General features: G+C 46.1%; 1 protein-coding gene across 1 annotated transcript in view; it reads right to left on the bottom strand.

Annotated features, from left to right (window-relative positions):
• Positions 1–678: 678 nt before the first annotated feature.
• Positions 679–23,837, bottom strand: part of OTOA (otoancorin) — a 70,769-nt gene continuing 47,610 nt past the window's right edge. The window contains exons 22-29 of the mRNA XM_045993896.1: positions 22,027–22,156; positions 18,856–19,043; positions 16,655–16,810; positions 8,684–8,826; positions 8,324–8,460; positions 7,682–7,779; positions 3,880–4,075; positions 679–802 (exon numbers count right to left, since the gene is read on the bottom strand). Coding sequence (XP_045849852.1) covers positions 735–802; positions 3,880–4,075; positions 7,682–7,779; positions 8,324–8,460; positions 8,684–8,826; positions 16,655–16,810; positions 18,856–19,043; positions 22,027–22,156 — 1,116 coding nt within the window. The 3' untranslated portion in view covers positions 679–734. The remainder of the gene's footprint in view (positions 803–3,879; positions 4,076–7,681; positions 7,780–8,323; positions 8,461–8,683; positions 8,827–16,654; positions 16,811–18,855; positions 19,044–22,026; positions 22,157–23,837) is intronic.

The raw sequence follows: 23,837 nt of genomic DNA, 5'->3' as shown, positions 1-23,837 counted from the left end.
AGAAGAGCCACCACTTTCGCCCAAAAAGGAATTTTTTGAAAGCTTAACTGATAACTCCACGGCCATTCATTCAGCTGACTCCCAAGGAAACGGAAGGCATCTGGAAAATGTATTTAAAAATTGATTTAACGTTGGGCCATGTTAAATGTTTTAATTTCCAAGCAATGCAAGGCCCACTAAAACATCAATTAGTCCCAGCAATCAGGTAGGAATATTGGCTTGTGTTGAGGGATTCATTTATTTCAGCTCTGCTAAATATCTAAGAAGGAGAAATCCAATGCAGTCTACAGCTCCGAGGGAGGGACATTCAGCCAGAGAAGAATCCAGATCAGGCCCCAGCTAAAATGGTGCCTTTGCCAGCATGCACCACCCCCTGGCATCTCTCTCTCTAGAGGGAAGGCAGTGACTTGTACATAAGGGCCTCATGCTGTTGACAGAAAACACCCTTCCCTCCCCCACAGTTTCTCTCTCTCCAAGCTGGAAAGCGTGAGAGCTTGAAACGGGGCACAGAATAGCTCCCTGATGAGGACACAGGCCAGTTTAAGAACTTTTTCAGATCATTTTTAATCATTATTCTTCCTTCCAGTGCCTTTTAAATTTCAAGGCCCTGGGGTCTCCCTGCCCCAGTGGAGGCTGTGGGTTGGGGGAGTAGGGGTCTCACAGTCTGGACGGCCTCTGTTTCCACACAGCGAGGCCAGTTCCTCGGGCACTGAAGGGCCATCCGCATGTGCTGCTCACCACACGGTCATGGGCAGGACAACCAGCAGACAGCCAAGCCAAGGACCCCAGGTGACAGGGCCTCCTGGAAGGAGACAAGAGTGCACACGTCTCAGCAACCTGCAGAGGGCAAACCCAGGAAGCCCAGCTCCCTGCGTCTCCCTCTGGACCACTCACTTGATCTCCCAGAATGCTGTTTGCTCTTCTCTGATGCAGGAATAAGGACCTCAAAGCCGGGGATGGGGGGGGGGGGGTGGGATTGGGGGCGGGGGACAGGGAGGAGTGCAGGCACAGGAATGACACAGCAGCAGGGTAGTAAAAATTAAATGACATGGTGTGAATCAGTTTTCAGCAGAGGTGCTTTAATCCTAAGAGTCGCCTGGGGAGATTGTTAAAAATGCAAATTCCAGGGGGTGCCTGGGTGGTTCAGGTCATGATCTCAGGGTCCTAACATGGAGCCCACTTTGGGCTCCCTGCTCGGTGGGGAGTCTGCTTCTCCCTCTGCACCACCCCCCCCCCCACGGGCTCTCACTCTCTCTCTCTCTCTCTCTCTCTCTCTCCCTCCCTCAAATAAATAAATAAACTCTTAAGGGAAAAAAATGCAAATTCCAGGATCGTCCCCTGGAGACTACGATTGAGGAAGCCTAGGGTGAGGCCCGAGCAGTCTGTATTTGAAGGATTCCTCTAAAGTGATCCTGATAATGAATCAAGTTCAGGAAACGAGATTAAGGGCCTCACACACAGGAAGTGCCTGTGGAGTGAAGGGAAGAAGAAGGGCATCTAGGGTCCTGCGGGGACACCACTTTCTGACAGGGCCGGTTCAAGGGAAAACTGGTCCTGCGTCTCCACAGGGGATTGGGCGATGTCCATTAAAATTACCAATGCATGCACCCTCTGACCCAGCAGTCCCACTGTGAAGAATTTATCCCGTGGATATATTCAAACAGATGCAAATGATAAGTGCTTATTCCCTGAAGCTTTGTTCGTAATAGAAAAAAAAAAATTTTAAATAGGGGAAAATGTCCGTCTGTAGACATCTGGTGAAATACTTATGGTATAGCCCGGAAACCGACAACCGCGTGGCTCCTGTGTGCAGAAACAGAACTGCCTCCCAGATATACTGTTAGGTGAGATGTGCAAGGTGCAAAACAAAGGGGGAAACAACCATTTTAAAAAGTGCAGAGATAATCTATGGATGTGCATAGACTATCTCTGGACAAATACACAAGAAGCTAGTAACACGACTTGCCTCTGGAGAAGGGAACCAGGTGACAAGGGGACAGGGGACAGAGGGAGACCTTTCACTCCATTCCTTTTCAGCCCTTACATGTTTTGAATCCTGTGCATTATCTCTTGTGTTATATAATACACACAAAACACAATAGTTAAAAACAATTTTTATAAATGGTGGCACCTGGGTGGCTCCATTGGTTAGGTGTCCAACCCCTGATTTCAGCTCAGGTCATGATCGTAGGGTGGTGAGATCGAGCTCTGCATCAGGCTCTGCACTGGGTGTGGAGCCTGCTTAAGATTCTCCCTCTTCCCCTCAGCCCATCCCTTCCACACCCTACCTACCCTTTGCTTTCTCTCTCTAAAAAAAAAAAATAATAATTAAAAATGTATGCATATTATACTTCAATGAAGTTTTGGGTTTTTTAAGATTTTATTTATTATTTATTATTATTTGTCAGAAAGAGAGAGAGAGAAAGAGCAAGCGCTCAAGCAGGGAGAGCTGCAGACAGAGGGAGAAGCAGGCTCCCTGCTGAACAAGGAACCTGATGCAGGACTTGATCCCAGGACGCTGGGATCATGATCTGAGCTGAAGGCAGCAGCTTAACCAAATGACCCACCCAGGTGCCCCTGAAGGCCGATGCTTAACCAACTCAGCCACATAGGCATCCCACTTCAATGAAAAGCTTTTAAAATAATAACAGTAAATCAGGTGTGCCTGATTTCAGCCCAAGTCATGACCTCAGGGCATGCGATCGAGGCCTACGTTGGGCTCCATGCACAGTGGGGAGCCTGCTTGGGATTCTCTTTCCCTCTCCTTTTGTCCCTCTCCCCTGCCACTCTCAAATAAATAAATCAATCTTTAAAAAAATAACAATCGTAGTGAATCGAAGGTCATGGCTCCTGCTTAAAATGCCATCTCAGGTCATTTGTGGCTGCAGAAATTGGGAATCCCTCAGTTCTCCATCACCAAGGGAAGGCTGGGGCAGACGGAGGGAGATATTCACATCAGGAAAAGGCAGAGTGGAGGTTTAGGAGGACCAAGTTCTCTTTGTTCACTGGGTATTTGCTCGAGATGCTCTCTCTACCTGGGACATATTCTCCTCAGCTTGGGCTGCAATTTAGACGTTACGTCTTTGGGAAGTTTCCATGCCCACTCCCTAAGCCTCCCAAGCTGATATCAGCTGTCTCATCCATGTGTTCCCTGTCACAGAAACTGTCATAGTGCCTCCTGATCGCCATTCTACATACGCCTTCCCACCCCGACTTGCTCAATGGAGGGCTCAGTGAGCGCTGAGGACACATGTGGCTTGGTCACTGCTGTCTCCCCAGAACCCAATAACATGCCTCATCCAAAAATGGTGCTCACTAAAGATAGAAGGGGTCACAAAAAAGTGACGGAGTGGGGAGGAAGAGAGGACCAACTCCCTTATCTTAGCTCAGCCCTAGTCACCACCACCTCCCTCTGCCTCCTTCCTTCCCGGTCTTCCCCAGATGTGAATCCCCTTGGTCATTTACAAGACAGCCTTACCTGTCTTGCTCATCTCTGTATTCCCAGCTCCGGCTGCAGACCTGACACACAGGAGGTGCCCAATATATACTGGTTGAATTTATGAATACTGGCCAGTGAGAAGGAGCTAGGATGCAGGGGAACTGCTGAAATGCATTTAGTCCTGAGAGATCCTGATTCAGCGAGTTCTGGGTGGGGTCCCTGAAACCGGCTGTTTTACAAGTTCCCCCAGGGGACCTGAGAGTCGTGTGCACGCACTTGGTGGGGACTTTGGATTTTCCTCTGAATGCAGAGTCTCCGAAGGCTATGAGAGACCCCACTCCGAATCTTGGGAACCTCCCGCCCCAGGCCGGGCAGGGGGGTACTAAGGGACAAGGTAGGGGTCTAGGGGTAGGGGCACCAGCAGAGGGTTTTCCGCTCACCAGGAGGCGAACTGGAGGAGCGGGTCCCGGTGGGACTGGCGCTCGGGGGCGTGTCCAGCCAGGCGCGAGTGTTGGCGCCATCTAGCGCTCGCTGGAGGCTCTGCAGCTGTAGCATGCTGAGCCGCCGGCGCTGGGCTGGGGTCACCGCCGCGGCGTTTTCCGGGCCCAGCGCGGCGATCTGCTCCGCGGACAGCTCCTGCAGCAGAGAAAGGGGACAGCGCCCTCAGAAGGGCCCCTCCGCGGCCTTCCCAAACCTTGGTCATCCGCCCAGGGCGCGCACAACTTTGCCATACCCGTGTACCATTTGTGCTCTTGAGATTTCCCCTTAAAATCCCATGGTTCTTTTCACTACTAGAACACATTTCTTTCTTAAAAGGAAAATTTTAGGTGGAAATTTCCCAAAATGGAAGACTGGAGTGACTTGCCATCAGTAACCATTAACAATAAGCCAAAAGAAATGAACATTATTGAATTCGAGCTAGCTGTGTTGGTCAATGATGTCTGAGCCCAAGGTCTCTTTTATATTTTTAAGATTTTATTTATTTATTTGAGAGAGAGAGAGACAGAGTGCGAGAGCATGAGAGAGGAGGTCAGAGGGAGAAGCAGACTCCCCATGGAGCTGGGAGCCGGATGCAGGACTCGATCCCAGGACTCCGGGATCATGACCTGAGCTGAAGGCAGTCGCTTAACCAACTGAGCCACCCAGGTGCCCTATGAGCCCAAGGTCTCTTAAAAAATAATCAAGAAGAGAAGGAGACTTGAAGTGTTATGAGGGTTAAAGACATTTTAGCTCCAACTTGAGACCTTCCTCCTTGAAGTAATCAGCGTTAAAGGAGAGTTGAAAACAAAGTCATGATTTTCTCACTGTGTGACTTAATGTTGTTTAATTCAGTGCAAGGTCCTTCCCCCATGCTTCAAGTCCCCATCTGAGAAATACTGACATAGAGGAGAAAATACAAGCCTAAAGGCCAAAGGTTTAAATTTGTGTCCCAGTTCTGCCATATAATAGCTGTGTGACCTCAGGAAGATTTCACAGCCTCTCTGGGCTTTTGGATTAGACACAGGATGGCACAGAAATTCCTCTCCTGTGTGGATACTGATTCTCTCTGGTGTGACTCCCTGCAGACCCTGGGGCAGAGGGAGGGGGGTGAGTCCTGCCAGGGCTCAGTGCAGGAAAGGTGATAATCTATTAGTGGCATCTGTCATGGTCACTAGAAGTAGAGTTAGAGTTCACTGCGTCTTTGAGGCTCCTGAACAAGACATTTACTGAAGCTGCTTCCAGCTCAGAGGACTTGTGGCTAGTTCCAGTGGGTCTGGAATGAGATGGGATGCAGATGAGATGGCAGGATTCTGAATTGGTAGAGAGGCATCGAAAGGCATGCTCCTTTTCTAAGGGCTCCCAAGGTTCTGGGAAGCGGGTTATGCCCCTTCATCCACTCCTCTTTCCTCCTTTACTCTCTTCTTCTTCCCTGTCTATGGAGATGCCTCCCTGGAACTGTGTCATTCCCCTGCCTAGAACTCTTCCCTGCCCCCCACTTCCAGGACACAGTTCCAGCTCCTAAATACGGCAATGGGCCAAGCCCACCTGTCCAGCTGCCTCCCCCTGACACTCTTCGCTGCAGGAGAATGAGCATCCATGTTCATAGACGCCAGGAGGCAGCACCTGTGCTGTGCCCTTCCTCCTGCCTGGAACACTATTCCTCCCTCCGATCTAGCTAACCTGTCATGCAAGGTCAGCATCACTTCCCCCTTCCCCCCCACCCCCCACACAACACAGGTACTCTTCTGGCTTACACCTCCCATCTTCCATTAACATAAGAGTCTGTATTCTACAAATTGCCTGTTTTTCCAATGCAACTGCCTTGCAACTGGATAGAACCTCTAAGCCTATTGGACTGTGCTTTAAAAAAATAAATTCACGGGTGCCTGGGCGGCTCAGTGGGTTAAGCCTCTGCCTTCGGCTCAGGTCAAGATCTCGGGGTCATGGGATTGAGCCCCACATAGGGCTCTCTGCTTGACGGAGAGCCTGCTTCCTCCTCTCTCTCTCCCTCTGCCTGCCTCTCTGCCTACTTGTGATCTCTGTCTGTCAAAAAAATAAATAAATAAAAATCTTAAAAAAATAAAATTAAATTTTAAAAAAATTCAAAGTGGTCACCAATATTTAATTATCAGCAGGTTTCATAGGAAAATGGAGAACTCTGGAATCTTACATAAAATAATAGTAAAAAAATAAAAGAAGATCCAGCAATATTGGGCCCGCATTGCCACCCTGCCTGGGTGTGCTGGAGATGAGAAATAGCTTCCCCACTTAGACAGGGCTCAGCCTATTCACCTCAGGCTCTACTGTCTCATGTTATTCCTCAACTAAAGGCACGAGGGTGCACCTAGGAGTTTCTGAGAAAGACAAATCCCCAAACAAGGAAACCACCACAGAGTGCTCCAAACAAGACAGGGGGAAAGTGCTCGGCAACATGCCAGCATCCAGAACCAAGCCGACGCTGCCCTTGCAGAAACCCCCAGAGGGGAGGCTCCGCAGCCTTCGGGACTACTGTTTATTTCTCCCCAAAACAGCTATTTCACCTGCTCTGTGCTGGAAACTGTCCTGTGTTGTGAAGTCGTTCAAGGTCGGCTATTGGTCTGGAAATGAACCAGGGATGTGGCATCACGGGAGTCTGTCCGACCTCATTTGTGTGTCTTCCACAGTTGTGGTGGATAGAATTTATTTCCAAGTTGCCCAGCAAGCGAGAACACCAGGGCCACTCCTCATCAGAGCAGACCGTCCCCACCAAACACTCCCTGCAGCTTGTATGGGGCCCCAGACACAGGAAGCCCCACGGACTACCCTGCATCCCTAACCTCAGTTGATCTAATGCCTCCTCCGCAATTTCTTCCATAGCCGTTTCTCACCTGTCCTGTTGAGGTTTTCTCAATGCTTTTCTTTAAATCAACTAGAATATTTTTACTTCAATTTATTTTTTAAAAGATTTTATTTATTTATTTGACAGATAGAGATCACAAGTAGGCAGAGAGGCAGGCAGAGAGAGAGGAGGAAGCAGGCTCCCTGCCGAGCAGAGAGCCCGATGCAGGGCTCGATCCCAGGACCCTGGGATCATGACCCAAGCCAAAGGCAGAGGCTTCAACCCACTGAGCCACCCAGGTGCCCCTACTTCAATTTATTTAAAAAGGAAATGTCATACCAGTCCATAACCCCTCATCGGCCATTCTGAAGCCCCCCCCCAAAAAAAAATCTCAAAATTGAACGTTTTTCCCAAAGTTGAAGACAAACTTATTTGCCTGCAAAACCTTGAAATGATATAAGGCCATTTGTAGTCTCTATTTAGTTCAATTAGTGTGGCATCAATGACTTCTTCATAGAAATATTAATGTATAATGTTCTTCCCCAGACACTGCTGGGGGTGTTAAATTACATATAGGAGATTCACAGAGTGATCTTTTCAAAATCTGGAAAATTCTGAATTCCAAAATGTATTTGTCCCCAAGGGTTTTAGACAAAGAAATATGAGCCTGTCATACCATCATAAATAGAAAATCAATACCTTGCTATGAAGAGAGGACAACCATAAAAATAAATACAAATTAAAACATAAAATTTTAAGGAAAAAAACATTTTTAAACCAAAAATTATCTTGTGACCCATTCATTGTTGGCATACAGTTCTCTTCTGGCCCTATCAGCAGAAATCTGTTTACAAACCCCTAGAATTCAAGGCCTGCCATCTGTTCCCCGATGTGATCCGAAATGGGGTCAAGCTCCTATTCTCCTTGAAGAACCAAGTACCTACTTTGAATATCTCATCAGGAAGGCATCTGATTGCTGATGGCTGGAAATATGGCATCAAATCCTTGTCCAGCATTTGGAGCTCTTCCTTAGTTAATCCAGCTGGGGAGAAAAAGGAATCACGAGGGTTTAGTGCAAGCCATCGGAACTCCACTTGTTTTATTAATGGTGCTGCATAATGTACAGATCTGTGTGTTCTAGGCAAGCGTTATTCCTTACAAAAAGCCTTGAAAATCACACTGGAGAATCAACTTCCTTAATCAACTCCTGATTAAAGAAAAAAAAAAAGTGGGTCGCATTAGCCCTGATTGGTCTCCTACATTGAAAGTACGCCCAGAAGGACCTTCACTTTATGCAATTTCAGATTGTGTACAAAACTATTTAGAAGTCAATTAAATCACATCCTAAACCACTTGAGTGTGCCCAAGAACCACCAAGGGAGCTTGTTTAAAGAGATTTGTAGACCTCCCATCTGCAACCTCAAGTCACGACTCTAGGTTCTACTATAACTTTAGAGATGTTCACTACATACAGTCAAGGATTCTTTTATTGTTATTATTATTTTTTGTTTTGTTTTGTTTTTTTGCTTTTGTCCCCAGATTTCAGGTTTGAAAGGGAGAGGAGGTATGCTCAAGGTGCCTCTCACCTGCCATAGTCCCAAGCTCCTGCAGGACAGAGCTGGACCACTCAGTGGGATCCCCAAATACAGCTTCTGCCTTCCTCTTAAACTCAGTCAAGACATGGGTACTGCACAGCAGGGTCCCGATTCTGGCCACCACCACCCTGGTGAAGAGGGAAGGATACAGCGTGAGCCTGGGAGGCTCTCCAGACACGACAGGTTGTGCAGAAGGTAGGTCGGCTCAGCACCCAGAATGGATCCAGCTGATTCCACTCTTTATTTTAACCCAGAAAGGTGGCAAAACATCAGGAAGGAAAAAACATCTTGCTATATGAATGGACTGGCCAATCAACCATTTGCCATTTTGAACACTATTGAGTTGGTTACCTGAATTCTGAGATCTTTATGAGTGAGATTTCGGTGGCATTCATAGCACACAGGGTTGTACCAAGTCCTAGTAGATGGAAGCTCTTCAGATCCTGGATACTGTAGCCTGAATCCTCCAGGAATCCTTGCAGGATGGATTTAGCCTAGAAAAGTAAGGAAGAGTAACAGAGGAACTATCCAGGGATGATGAAAACCCTAAGGCCTGAGGGGATAATTGAGCTATAGTCAGAGTCTAACAACCAATCCCCCATTTACTCCTCTGGACGCACCCCCCCATTCCAAACCAGTCTAGCCCCTGCCTCCGGGTTCATGTCCCTAAGGTGCTGCTTCTCGTATGTCTCATATGTATGAGTGTTTCGGCAGCGAAACTCTCATATCTTCCACCAGCACTAAAGGAACCGTATCCCATGTCTATGTCTGCTAGCTTATTTTCTTCAGTCACTCATGACCTTCAGATAGTTTGCTCATTTAAGTTCTCCTGCATCAAAATCCAAATTGTTCCAGCATGTTTTCAGAACTTTTTTTTTAGATTTTATTTATTTGACAGAGAGAGAGAGAGAGAGCCACAGAGCACAAGGAGGACAGAGGGAGACAGCAGAGGGAGGAGGAGAAGTAGTCTCTCCCTCTGAGTAGGGAGCCCAATGCAGGACTTGATCCCAGGACCCTAGGATCATGACCTGAGCCGAAGTAAGATGCTTAACTGACTGAGCCACCCAGGCACCATGAATTTCCAGAACTTTCTGACAAAACCTTTTAATAGTCTTCTTTTTTGCCTTTGCTCAAATCAATCCCTCCATCTAAAATGTGCTTCCTGCCTTCCCGACTGTTAAAATCCAACCCTCTTTTTATTTGGGGGGTTCAAGTCAAATGTCACCTTCTTCCTGGTCTTCCCTGATGAGCTCAGCCCCAGTGAATTTTCCTTTCTGTAAAGTCCTACATCGATAGATTTATCCTTCTCTCTTCAATTTCAGAGAATAGTATCACAAATCCTTTGGTACTGAAAACCACCGAGGGATTTCATCAGTGAGCTTTAATTTAAGGGGGTTGTTGTGCAGGGTCCCTGAAAGTCTTGCACAGTAGCCATTCATTGTTCATGACTTTCCCTGGACAGCTTCCCTTCCCACACTCTTACTTCATGTGGTTCAGGTGGAGATAACTGCCTTCTGTGTTCCAGGGGTGATGCTATGTATGGCCTAGTCCTGACTAGTCTGAAATCATCTCTTGGCCTGGCTGCCAGGATTTGCTCTAGATTGGGCCTGGGATCCAGTCCAAACCAACCAGGACTTTGGATGGAATAATTAGGGATGTCCTCATTGGTTGGGGAATAAGACAGTCTTCCTTCTCTGGAAGGAGAACATTCTTTACTGTGGACTGGACCTTGGAAGGATAAACACCTAGATCTGCTAGAATTCACCATATGGAAAGAGCCTGCCTCTGACTGAAGCCAACACAAAAGAAAGCAGGATCAAAAAAAATGGTGAGAGACAGATCCCTGCCCACAGTGATGAAGACTCTGGATCCAGCCACACCAGAACTCTACCCGTGAACTTTGCAATTACAGGAGCCAATAAATTTCTTTGCCTGGTCCAGCCACTTTGAGTTGGTTTTTCTGCCACTTGGAATGAAATGAACCCTGATTCATTTGACCTACCTATGTTGGACCTGAGGAAGGATTCAAGTCAATCCTTCAGAGATGAGCTGTGTAATAGTCTGGATCCCTCAGTGCTCATAGGGGCAGGTGCAACAGATGACAAAAACAAGAGGTCACAACGCAATGATGGGGAGGAGTCATCCAAGGACAAACATCTGAATTGGAAGGAGGGTTACAAGGATACAGTGAGCCTTCCCATCTCCTCTTTTTTTTTTCTTTTTTTTTTACAGAGAGAGAGAGAGAGAGAGAGATTACAAGTAGGCAGAGCAGCAGCCAGAGAGAGGAGGAAGCAGGCTCCCCGCCAAGCAGAGAGCCCGATATGGGGCTCGATCCCAGGACCCCGAGATCACGACCCGAGCCGAAGGCAGAGGCTTAACCCACTGAGCCACCCAGGCGCCCCCTTCCCATCTCCTCTTACCGTCAGTTCATCCCATTACACAGTTAGAACCATTACAGTGTCGAGAAAGTGTTGGCAAAGATTGTGAAATGTTGCACTGAGTTTCCACTGTTCCTCTCTGTTGCCTTCCCATCCCCCAGGTCTGTCGAAATGCTCTCCCTCCAGAGAAGACTGCCTGATTCCTGGACCTCAAACCGCCTCCCTCCTTAGTTCTATGAACACTTGGCACATTTTCTGTTACCGATTATCACAGTTTTAAAACATTTTTCACTGTTCTCCCTTTTTTGGTCTTGTGTCACCAAGTAGAATCCCCAGAGACCCACAACATACCCAGCTAGTTCGCCAACCTATCCCTACCACTTGGCATTGGCATGATGCCTGGTGCACAATTCAGTCTGATTAGGACTTTTTAAAAAATATATATGTGTGTGTGTGTATATATATATATATATATATATATATATATGACAGAGAGAGAGAGATATCACAAGTAGGCAGAGAGGCAGGCAGAGATAGAGGGAAGCAGGCTCCCTGCTGAGCAGAGAGCCTGATGCAGGGCTCGATCCCAGGACCCTGAGATCATGACCTGAGCCGAAGGCAGAGGCTTAACCCACTGAGCCACCCAGGTGCCCCCAATAAGGACTTTTTTAAAAAAATTTATTTATTTGACAGACAGAGATGACGAGTAGGCAGAGAGGCAGGCAGAGAGAGAGGGGGAAGCAGGCTCCCTGCCGAGCATGGAGCCCGATGTGGGGCTCGATCCCAGGACTCTGGGATCATGACCCGAGCTGAAGGCAGAGGCTTTAACCCACTGAGCCACCCAGGCGCCCCCAGATAAGGACTTTTTAAATGAATGAATGAATCTGAGTGAGTGATCTGAAGAAGTTGTAGGCAATATATATACTCTTTTGAAATAGCATCAGATTGGGGCACCTGGGTGGATTAGTGGGTTAAAGCCTCTGCCTTCAACTCAGGTCATGATCCCAGGGTCCTGGGATCAAGCCCCGCCTCGAGCTCTCTGCTCAGGAGGGAGCCTGCCTTCCCCCTCTCTCTCTGCCTGCCTCTCTGCCTACTTGTGATCTCTGTCTGTCAAATAAATAAATAAAATCTTAAAAAAAAAAAAAAAAAGAAAGAAAGAACATCAGATTGCTGCTTTCCCAGGATGGATTTTCTTCAGGGAGATTTCCTGTTTCTGCAAATCAGACTGATCAGTGTCTTCACCAAATTGCCCTCAGTGATTACAAAATTCGCAGGCTCCACAGGAGAGTTTCAGTAATACCACACTCAGAGTTAAATGTGTCTGAATGGGAGTGCACATCCAAAATAATAATACCTGATATTTACTGACTTTTTGCACGGACCAGCACTCCCCTAGCCCTCACAACTACCCTGTGAAATATTTTTTTAACATTTTATTTTATTTTATTGTCAGAGAGAAAGAGAGACGGAGCACAAGGACGGGGAGCAGCAGGCTCCCCGCTGAGGAAGGAGCCCAGTGATGCAATGTGGGGCTCCATCCCAGGACCTGAGCCAAACACAAATGCTTACCCGACTGAGCCACCCGGGCGTCCCAACCCTCTGAAGTATTATATTATTCTCATTCTCACGGATGAGGAAGCTGAGGCCCAGAGAGGTAAAATAAGCCACCGCTACACAGCCGGCAAACGACAGTGCTAGGATGAAAACCCGGGCATCCCAACACCAGAGCCTGTGCTCTTAGACAGTGAAGACGTTTGGGTATGAAGAGAAGAAAGAGAGAGATTGGAGGTTGCTTTTGAACTTTTCCTATCAAGGCTTCACAATCAGGTTTCACTAGTTGGTTCATAACAATCCGTGCTCCCCAACCATCAGGCATGCCCATTTTAAAATGAAAGTGCGAAAATACAATTCAAATAAAATTACTTTGAAGATGTGGTATTAAATTGTCCTTGCCACTGGAACCTGCAAAATGCAAGCTCAGCCTGCAAGGTGATAAACCAAAATATATTTACTCGAATGACTGGACCAGTGTATCTGTAATGATTCCGAGACAATTAATACTAACACTTTTAGGCAATATTAACCCTCTGGAAAATGAATAGCTGTAAGATTTCAATTTCTCTGTTCATCCCTCTGGCTTCTCTAATGGTTTTTTCTCCCCTTATATTGGTTTTTAAACTGAACTCTGTTAATGTAGTTCCACCAGGTCTGACTATTAATCTAGAAACATGCATTTAAGGGTTTGATTGGGAGTGAAAGTTGAGGAAGTGACTGCAAATGATATATGCAAATGTTAGGTTTTCATATCCTCTTCAAACATATTGATAAATCTCACTGGCATCCATGGGAATTAAAATCGGTGCAAAGGGAAAGATATGGCTCTGGTTTCTATGCTGGATATATTTTTTCCGTTTTCTCCCAGACTGTGACTAGAAGGATTTTAATATCCGAAGGGTGACAGGGCACTTCTCAAACAGTCAAGATCAGTCATTATCGAATGTCAGGAGGGAACGAACCTCAGATTGCTGGGTTTAGACCATCTTGCAAACGAGGCAAGATGCCAGAGAGGGGAAGTGTGGTGGTGACTGTGACGATGAGGATGGCATCAGCAACCACAACAATGAAAACACTTACTTTTCACTGAATACTTATGTGCCAGGCATTGTTCAAAATGTTTCACATGTATTGTCTCTGGCAATCCTCATGGCCAGGGTCTCCATGCTGTCCAGGTGGTGGGTACAATTCACATCGTGCTGTGTTTGAATGGTGCCACTCAGAGTTATGGGACATGGCAATCCCGACTCTGAAAATCTCATGTGACCAGGGGACATGGATTGGTTTTGCCTGCCCAGCACCCGTCCTGCCGTTGTTTGAGAACACCATGCTTTTCCTCGGGTGAAATACCCTGTATTTTTTTCCCCTTGCTGCTGTGACAAATGAAACCACTATAAATTCGGTGGCTTAACACAACACAGATTTATTCCCTGACAGTTTTGGAAGGTCCTCAGTCCTGAAATGGATCGGCAGGGTGCACTCCTTCTGGAGGCTCTAGAGAGAATTTATTTCCTCACTTTCTCTAGCTTCCAGAGGCTGCCTGTAGACACATCTTCCATCTTCAGAATCAGCAGCCTAGTGCCTTCAAATCTTTCTCAGTGTCCTTCTGCTTCTCTTGTCACATGGCCACCAGTCTCCTTCTCCTGAGGACCCCTGTGATTACACTGGACTCATCAAGAGAACCGTCCCATCTCAAGAGGCTTACATTAATCAGATCTGTAAAATCCCTTTGCCACATAAGGGAACATCTTCAAAGCTCACAGGGATTGGGGCACGGATGTCTTTGGAGGCCTTAAGCAGCCTCCCAACCTCCCAATTCCCCACTGTCAGTTCATAGGTCATGCTGAGATGGACCCCACTCCCTCATGCACACCTGGCCAGCCAACATATTCTACTCCTGACCACAGTGACTGCTTGGGGTGGGTAATGGCATGGATGGAGTCAATGCTGGGACTTTTTCAAAAATGCATGCAAGAGGGGCACTTTTTTTTTTTTATGAGGATGCTAATGAGATAACATGTAAAGCCAGTGTTGAAAATGACCACCGAGGGAGGGCTGCCTGACCAGGAAGACACCATGGAGCAGCCAAGACTCCCTTTCTAGCAATACAGTGGGTTAACGTCCCTCCCAGTTGAAACAATTAAATTCTGGAGAGAAATTCTTTAACGCAGGAGGGATTAACCGACACAGAAACCAACCTCCTAAGCAATGAGAACACGGAACGAGATCTATGAAACAACGATATTCAGACACTGGACAATGGAGAACACAGGACTATGATCCTGAAAGTGGGAACATAAATAGGGAGTGCCTGAAAATTGCCCTTGCTTCCTGCCCAGAAGCACTTTCCAGGCCAGGGAGCAGGAAAGGGAACCCAAACAAACCCAGGGTCCAGCTGAACTGAGAACATAGAGACCCAAGGTCAGAGAGGCCAGGGCACCTGTAATCTGTGGGGGAAAGTACTGGAGAGTAAGAAACTTCAGAGAGAGAGAACACCAGAAAGGAAACTTGGCAGAAGAGAGAGAGAGGTCTTTCCCCCTCTGGCTGAGCGCTGACCTCTCTACACAGACCAAGAGTGAAATCCACATTAAGTATCAGGAAGGCGTATCAGAAAGCAATAGGTTGAACAATTCTCAGAGCCCATATGGAGCTGGAGAGAGATCGTATGCCCACGAGCCAGAACAGAAGGGTCCTGAAGTACACAGAGCGTTAGGCAGAGCATCTAGAAGGATCATGCCTAAATAATGGAGATAAGTTAACTACAGAATAAGGGTCACTCTGGACTCACCCTAGTAATGCTCAAAGGGAAGCCTTGGGCCACCTGGGTGGCTCAGTCAGTGAAGCATGTGCCTTTGGCTCAGGTCATGATCCCAAGCTCCTGGGATCGAGCCCCATGTCCGGCTCCCTGCTCAGCGGGAAACTGCTTCTCCTCCTACTGCCCCTCCACCCCTGCTCATTCTCTCTCTCTCTCTCTCTCGCGCGCGCGCACTCTGCTCTCTTGCTCTCAAATAAATACTTTTAAATGTTAATAAATAAATAATTTTTTTAAAAAGGAAGCTTTAAAAGGATCAAAATAATTTGAAAGTAATTTAAATGTATGCCAGTCATGAGCCGAAGGGACACGTGTCCCCGAATGTTTACAGTAACAATGTCTACCATTAGCCAAACTGTGGAAAGAGCCCAGGTGTTCATCAACAGATGAACGGATAAAGAAGATGTGGTACATATACAATGGGATATTACACAGCTATCAAAAAATGAAATCTTGCCATTCGCAATGAAGTGGATAGAACTAGAGGGTATTATGTTAAGCAAAGTAAGTCTACCAGAGAAAGACAATTATCATATAATCATATAATCCACCGATTTGTGGAATCTAAAAAACAAAACAGAGGATCATAGCAGAAGGGAGGAAATAATAAAACAAGATGAAATCAGACAAACCACAAGAGATTCTTAATCACAGGGAACACACTCAGGGTTACTAGAGGTAAGGGGTGGAGGGTTGGGGTAATTGGGTAATGGACCAAGGAGGGATGCGATGTAATACGCTCTGGTTATTGTATAAGACTGATGAATCACTGTGGTGCCTGGGTGGCTCAGTCAGTTAGCTCAGGTCATGATCCCAGTGTCCTGGGATCGAGCCCTGCATCAGGCTCCCTGCTTGGCAGAGAGCCTGCTTCTTCTTCTCTCTCTGCCTGCTGCTCTGCCTACTTGTGCTCTCTGTCTCTCTGTCAAATTAATAAATAAAATCTTCTTTAAAAAAATTAAGACGGATGAATCACTGACCTCTACCTCTGAAACCAGTAATACGTTATATGTTAATTAATTGAATTTATTTATTTTTAAAGATTTATTTGTTTGTTGGAGAGAGAGAGAGAGGGTGGGGGAGAGCAGAGGCAAAGGGAGAAGCAAGTTCCCCACGGAGCATGGAGACCAATGTGGGACTGGATCCCAGGACCCTGGGATCATGACCTGAGCTGAAGGCAGACATTTAACCAACTGAGCCACCCAGGCATCCCTAATTAATTGAATTTAAATTTTAAAAATGTTTAAAAACATATAAATGAATGAATGAATGAGCGCCAGAACAAAACCCAATATCCATCAAAGGAGTACAACTAAATCAAACTTTTAAAAATGTAAAATTTGCAATGTCCATTAACCAGTCAAAATTACCAGCCTTGCATATAAAATAAAAATACATAACCCGTAACTAAGATAAAACTTAGTCCACAGAAACAGACTCAGAAATAACTGATGACAGAATTAGCAGCAAAGATTTTAACGCAGCTATTATAAATACTGTATGTTCAAGGACATAAAGGAAAACACATGCAAAATTAAGACAGAAATGGAATATTTAAAAGATCAACCAGCATCTACCCACCTGTCCTGGCGTCCATTCTGTCTGCCAGCTTAGGGAAGCCACAGTGTCTATGGAGCTGAGATCCAGCTGCTCCAGCTCACTCTCATTAAGAGCCAGAGCAATGCGCCCCAGTGAGGCAATATGGTATTCTTTCCAGTAAGAAGGCATGTCCCAAACCTTCAAGTGAAAAAAAAATCCAGATTAGACTGACCATTACTAATAGTATTTTAAACAGACATAAGGTAAAGCTCTTTAATATATAAAGTTCTCTTATAAATCAATAAGAAAAAGACAACTGCATTAGCTTTAATATATACATACATATATGTATATACATACATATACATACACATACATATACATATATATACGTACATACAAAACACACAAACAGAACTTTATATCATGGGACTTTATTGGTCTGATTTCTTGGCCCTCATCTTGATTTGGCCCCATAAAGGATCCCTGGCCAGTGGACTAAGGTTTCACCTAAGATGACAAGGACAATGACATCAGGGGTTGTGGGGGAAGATGTTTTTATCCTCCTTATTGTAGTTTGAGGTTTTGTTTTGTTTTTTTTATTTTTTTTAAAGATTTATTTATTTATTTGACAGAGAGAGAACACAAGCAGGCAGAGAGGCAGGCAGAGAGAGAGGAGGAAGCAGGCCTCCTGCTGAGCAGAGAGCCCGACATGGGGCTCGATCCCAGGACTCTGGGATCATGACCTGAGCCAAAGGCAGAGGCTTTAACCCACTGAGCCACCCAGGTGCCCCTGTAGTTTGAGGTTTTGATTTTTTCTGGCTAAAGAGACCATTTATCTTTGTAAATGCAAAATATTTTTGCTTTCTCTAGTTTTCTGTTCATGGTTAAAGAACAGAAACAAAGTTTTACTGGTTTTTGAAAAAAAAGATATGAACAAGAAATTCACAAAGGAAGAAACAGACATGGAAAAAAGCTCAGTCCTGGTCAATTTTTTAAAAAATTGTATAATATCAACAATCAAAGAATACAGTGTGAGCTGATCATATTGACAAGGAATAAAAAGAACGATCATTTATGGTGTTGAAAAGATATGGGGTAAAGGATATCCTCATTTACTGATGTTGAGAATATAGATTGGTACATACTTTTTGGAGGGGAATTTGGTTATGTGTATCAATAGTTTTTAAGATATTTGTATGCCTTGACCCCAGAATTCCACCTCAGGGAATTTAGCCTAAGTAAATAATGAGATAAATGTCCCCCAAAATATGTACAAATAGGTACCCTGAGGCATTAAAAATATATAAGCAACCTAAAAGTCTACCAATTTGCTCAATAATAATTTCTCAATAAACAAGGACCAGAAAAAAAGTACCAGTCATAAAATGAAATATTTAAACAACTGTTTAAAATGCTGATATAAATTTATATTTCTGATATGGAAAAATATGCGTTTATACTGTTGGGTGTACAGAGCAAGTTACCAAATAGGGATGGGCATGACACAATTTTTTTCTAACATATATGTGTGAGTATACATGAAATACATAAATACATCTGATACATATACACAGAAGTCTGGGGAAATTCAGGTGAATATACCAAAATCTTAACAGTGCTTATTTCTGGGTAGAAGATTATGACAGATTTTCGTTATTGTTTTCCAACTTTTCTACAATAAACTTGGGTCCTTTATATAAAAGTGAGTTATAAAGTATAATTTTAAGGAACTTACTGTCTTAACCCCACAAGGATATCCAGATACTCTACAACTATTCAAATGGCTGAAACAAGCCACTCAAAGGGAACTTTATAAAGATGGAAAAAAGACTTGTAGTCCCTTTTTTACTCCTTTCTGCTCTTTTCCACACGTTTCCAAAGGATTCTGAAAAAACCTGCTATATAAGCAGCAATTGAGGTTCTCCAAGTGGAGAAAGAAAAGGCACCATTCCTGGAAACAGTCTCAGTCAGAGGCACCAGAACATCCACAGAACTTCTACTGAGTGTCCATGAGATGCCAAGACACATCTCTGTTCTCTACCACAGCCCGAGAGGGAGGAACTAGAAATTTCTCAGATATGGAGCACACACCTATGACACCCAGTTGATGGAGAGAAACTGCGACGGGACAGCAGCGCCCGTGAAAAGTCCCTGGGGTGGGCTCTGCGCACAGAAGTGCTGGGACCGTTGTGCTGGGGTTTTCCTTCTCTTGAATGCTCCCTCCCTGGGGTGGGCTTTACCTGTACAGCCTTCTCCTTCAGGGTCATCAGCTGAGGCAGGCTGAAACCCCTGACGGCCCCCAGAAGCTCCACGTTCCGGATGAACGTGGATTCCTCCATGCAGAGCAGGTCGGTGGGAGCCCAGCAGGCATTGGCTTCCGCCAACTTTAAGATGTCACCAGAAGAAGGAGCCATGACTCCACGGCAACCTCAAGAATGGGGAGGAACAGAAGGAAGAGAGTTTCAGGGAATGTTAGTCTTTATTGAAATGAGTAATCTCCTTGTCCGGGTGGATTTACTCATGAGAGGCAGCAGAGCACAGACACTGAAAGCAGGGACGCGGGGGACAACTTGAATCCCACTTCCGGCACTTCTTGCTAATTACCTGGTAACAAAATCACAGAAATGCCAACCTTTTGCACGGCCACATGCACATAGTAGGAGCTCTGCAGCACTACAGTGGGGCTCCAAATTGCCTGGAGAACAGTGGGAGCTGGCGGTGAACAGTTCTGGTTTTAGATTCAAATCCAAAGCTCTTTAACCCTTCTCTGCCTCAGTTCCCTCGTCAATAAAATGAGGATAAAATTATCTCATCAAATTTTTGGAAGGATTAAATGTATTATTATATATGAAGCACTTAGAATAATGCCAGGTATATAGTAAGCGCTCAATACTTGTTAGCTATCTTCATTAGTTATGTTAGCAGCAGCTGCCACCCCAGACATTTATTTGCAACCCAAAGTTAAGGCTTCCAGAATTACAAGGAAAAAAGAGTATGGTAAGGGTGGGATGCCTGAGTGGGTCAGTCTGTTAAGCGTCTGCCTTTGGCTCGAGTCATGATCCCGGGATCCTGGGTTGGAGTCCCATATCCATCAGGCTCCCTGCTCAGCAGGGAGTCTGCTTCTCCCTCTCCCTCTGTTTCTCTACCCCACTTGTGTGTGTGTGTGTGCGCGCGCGCGCGCGCATGCTTGGGCGTGCTCTCTCTCAAGTAAATAAATAAAATCTTCAAGTGAGGGAAGGAAGAACGATTTGGCATCGTGGGGCTATGGCCTTCCCACTTTCTGGGAAAGAGGAGAAATGGGCCTGCTGCATTTTCCTCGGCAACAGGAGAAACCCATCCATTTCAGTCTTTGACTGAGTTGAATCTCAACGTGGTTAAACTAGTTAACATTATCAACACACGAATGAGATATTTCTCCCCTGTTGCTCCACTGGGAGAAAACCCAAAGCTCCTCGTCCAAAGAGCAATCCTGGCTCTCCTGTCTTAGCAGCGGTCCACCCCTGAAGTGCACAGAATGACCAGCACCCCCCAGCCAGACCACGCTCAAGCCCTGTGGCCACTCCCTCCTCACTGCCTCTCAGCCGCAACTCACTGGACTCCAGGAGGTGAAAGCAGAGCAGACCGAGGTTACCACGTGCCGTCCTCAAGCATTTTTACCAACAAAAGACACAACCGTCCTAGATTCCCCTACTCCACCCCGACTTTGCAATGAAAACAGGATCCAGTGATAGTAGAGAATTAGAGAGGAACCAAATGGTTATACCATGCGGCAGGAACTTCGCCTTTTCCTGCTGTGGTCCCTGCCTGGCACATAGTAGGTGTTTAGCAAGTATTTGTTGAATGAATCAACACACACACACACAAATTAACTAAAATGAAACCAACCAGTAATTCTGCTATGCCATTAATTACTACAAGCACAGCAGTAATGAGTACCCAGAACCACAAAAGAAAACTCCGGCCATGCAGTCGTGGCAGAGTGTCCTCTCCAGAGTGTGGCGGGTCTCCCTTCTGCACACCCACACGCACAGAGCAGGACGCCTGCCATGTGACGAGTGCACTGCTGGCCTGTGGGCAGGAGGAGCTAGTGGCTATCATCGCCAGCTCTGGGTACCAATCCCAGAGCTGCATTGCTCACTCCATGGCCAAGACTCTTCATCTCTCTCTAAACCTCAGTTTCCCTTGCCAAGAAAATGGGAGCAAGCCCAGGACAGAGGCACACGGAGAGAGGACCACCCAAGATCAACATGAATCAGACACTGTGACACTTCTTGGTGCCTCTGTGAAACCCCAACCGAAAGACAAAGACAAAGAAAGTCCTTCAGGCTTCCTTTATAAGGCCCTCCATGGCCTTGTCTCTCGTGCAGTCCAGCCACACTGGTCTCTCACATTCTATTCCTTTCTGTTCCTGTTACACTTCCATTTGCCTGGAAGACTCCAATGCCTCATGTCCACACAGTCCACCCCCACGCTCCCTGGGGCTTTCCTGAAATGTCCCCTTCTCAGTGAAACCCACCTCTGCAGTTCTCTTTGCAAATTATAATTCCCCACCCCCATCCCCACTCACTGACCCCCTCTCCTTGTCTGGCTTTATTTTCCTTCTTGGCACTTATTATCCCACCAAAAAACTACATCTTTTACTGTGTGTGTGATTTACTGCTGGGTGCCCGCCCCCACATCCCAGCCCCTTGTCCTCTGCGAGTACAGGGATTTTTGTTTTGTCCACACACTCAGTACTCAATAATTATTTTGGCAGGACAGAAAGCAAGCACTGACTGCCAGCTATTAGTCTTATAATTATTACTGGGTCTGATTAACCTCGTCCCTGCCTGCTTGGCACAGGTCTGTGCTCAGTGGGTGCATGAAAGTCATAAAAACAGCGAACACCTCTGGAGCATTTCCTACATTGCCCGGGCACTGTTGTGAACAGCCTGACAGGTTCCAGTCCACTAACCCCCATGACAACCTAAGGAGGGAAGGACTCTCATTTTCCCCATCTTACGGGGAGGATGAACACTGAGGCACAGAGAGGTTAAAGGGCTTACCCAAAGTCCCACGGCCAGTAAGCAACAGATCCAGCCTTCACAGCCTGGCCCCAGCCCTGCAAAACACTGTCACTTAGCCATCTACACCTTTTAAGTCAATTCTTTTGAAATGTTTGTTGCCACGTGATCACCATTTAACTGACTGGCCTGGGTAAGGAACCCAAGACAGTTTCCAAATTGCTTTACTACAGGGGTCATTCTTTGGCCTGTGGCTTTCTGCCATGCTGCTGCTCTGCCAACTTTGCATCCAGTCCCCTGGACAAAGGAGACCTCTGGAGGTCAGGGACTCAGCCAAAGACCACCGCCATGGCTCTGGCTGAGACACCCCGGAAACACTCACCGCTGAGACACCCCGGAAACACTCACCGGGGCTGGGGGCCGAGCTGGGGCTCTTCTCTCTGCTGTTCCGGACAGATTCAAAGACAGCCCGGAGGAATCCTTGTCGGGGCAAGGTCCTGGTTGTCTTGGACGCTGTCTGCTGAAGGATATCAGGAAACTGTGTGCAGGAAAGAAGAGGAAGGAGGAGGAACACATAATAATTAAAGTACATTAAACACAGATTTACACTGTGATACTACTTAGTCCCTTAGGGGTTGTGTTTTTTCTATAGCAGCTTCTTCTTTCAATTTATCCCCAAGCGCAACTAATTTGGTCTCTACAAAGAATCAACCAAAATAATTCTTAACCCCATTAGCAATCCAATAAACGTTCGATAGCTCAAGTACTTATTGTTTTTCACCCATCCGATTACCAAAAATAAAAGAAAGTGATAACGCCTAAACATAAGATGAAGCGATAAGGTTTAATGCTGAGCAACATGCAGTAAATGAGCACGCTTGCTCTTCTGTGAGACTGTTAAATGGCGCAGAATTACCAGAGCAACCTGGTAAGATCTATCAGAAATGCAGGGGAGCCTACTCCGTTTTGGTCTGGCATTGTTCTTAAATTTTCACGAAACTTGGGGTCCTTGGGTGGCTCAGCGTGTTCAAGCCTCTGCCTTCAGCTCAGGTCATGATCTCAGGGTCCTGGGATCAAGCCCCACATTGGGCTCTCTGCTCAGCAGGAAGCCTGCTCCCCACCCCCACCCCCCGCCTGCCTCTCTGCCTCCTTGTGATCTCTATCTGTCAAACAAATAAATAAAATCTTTAAAAAAATTTTTTTTTCACTAAACTTTACATGTATCATAAAAAAGGAGAAAGAGAGGGGGTTCCCTGGTGGCTTGGTGGGCGGACCGTCCAACTCTTGATTTTGGCTCAGGCCATGATCTTGTGGTTGTGGAGTCAGGCCCCATGCTCAGGGGACAGTCTGCTTGAGATTCTCTCTCTCTCTCTCTCCTCCCCCACCCTCGCTCCTTCAGCCCCATCCCCCCCATGCTCTCTTTCTCTCTCTCAAATAATTAAATAAATCTTTTTTTTTTTTTAAGAGAAAGAGAGGATTATCTCTAATTCCAAGTGGCGACTAGAAACGAGGGATCCTCCAGTTGCCCTGGAGAAGGTGCCATTTCCCATCTAGAACCGGTGTGATGTGTCAAGACCCAGGATATTACTGGCAGACCCACCATGAGTGCAGAGCATTTTCCAAACTCTCTCACACAGGGATGGGTCACTGGGCCCCACTCTGTCCAAAGAGAAAGCCCCTCAGGTTATACTAGCTCCTTTTCCAATTCTAACCTTCAGAATCAGCATCCCACTCTAAATCCCAGTAGTTCCCCAACCCGGCTGCAGGTGACAATCACCTGGGAAAACTTCAAACACAGGCCCCACTCCGGAGATTCTAAGACCACTGGCCTGGGCTGGGGGCCATGTCGGTGTCCTTTTAGAATCTCTCCAGTGATTGTCACATGCAGCTAAGGTCACAAGCAACTCACAGGAAGACACTGTTAACTCTTAAAAAGCAAACTGCAGGGGGCCTGGGTGGCTCAGTGGGTTAAAGGGTCCTGGGATCAAGCCCCGAATCGAGCTCTCTGCTTAGCAGGGAGCCTATTTCTTCCTCTCTCTCTGCCTGCCTCTCTGCCTACTTGTGATCTCTGTCTGTCAAATAAATAAATAAAATCTTTTAAAAAAAAAAAAGGAAAATGCACAGCAGTGTGAATGGTATTTTCTCTTCTGTATTTTTTAAAATATTTTATTTATTTATTATTTGACAGACAGAGATCACAAGTAGGCAGAGAGGCAAGC

Source organism: Meles meles, chromosome 21 (genome assembly GCF_922984935.1).
Source record: "Meles meles chromosome 21, mMelMel3.1 paternal haplotype, whole genome shotgun sequence".
In the NCBI taxonomy this organism is placed as follows: Eukaryota; Metazoa; Chordata; class Mammalia; order Carnivora; family Mustelidae; genus Meles; species Meles meles.
This window is presented reverse-complemented; position numbering and strand designations above follow the sequence as displayed.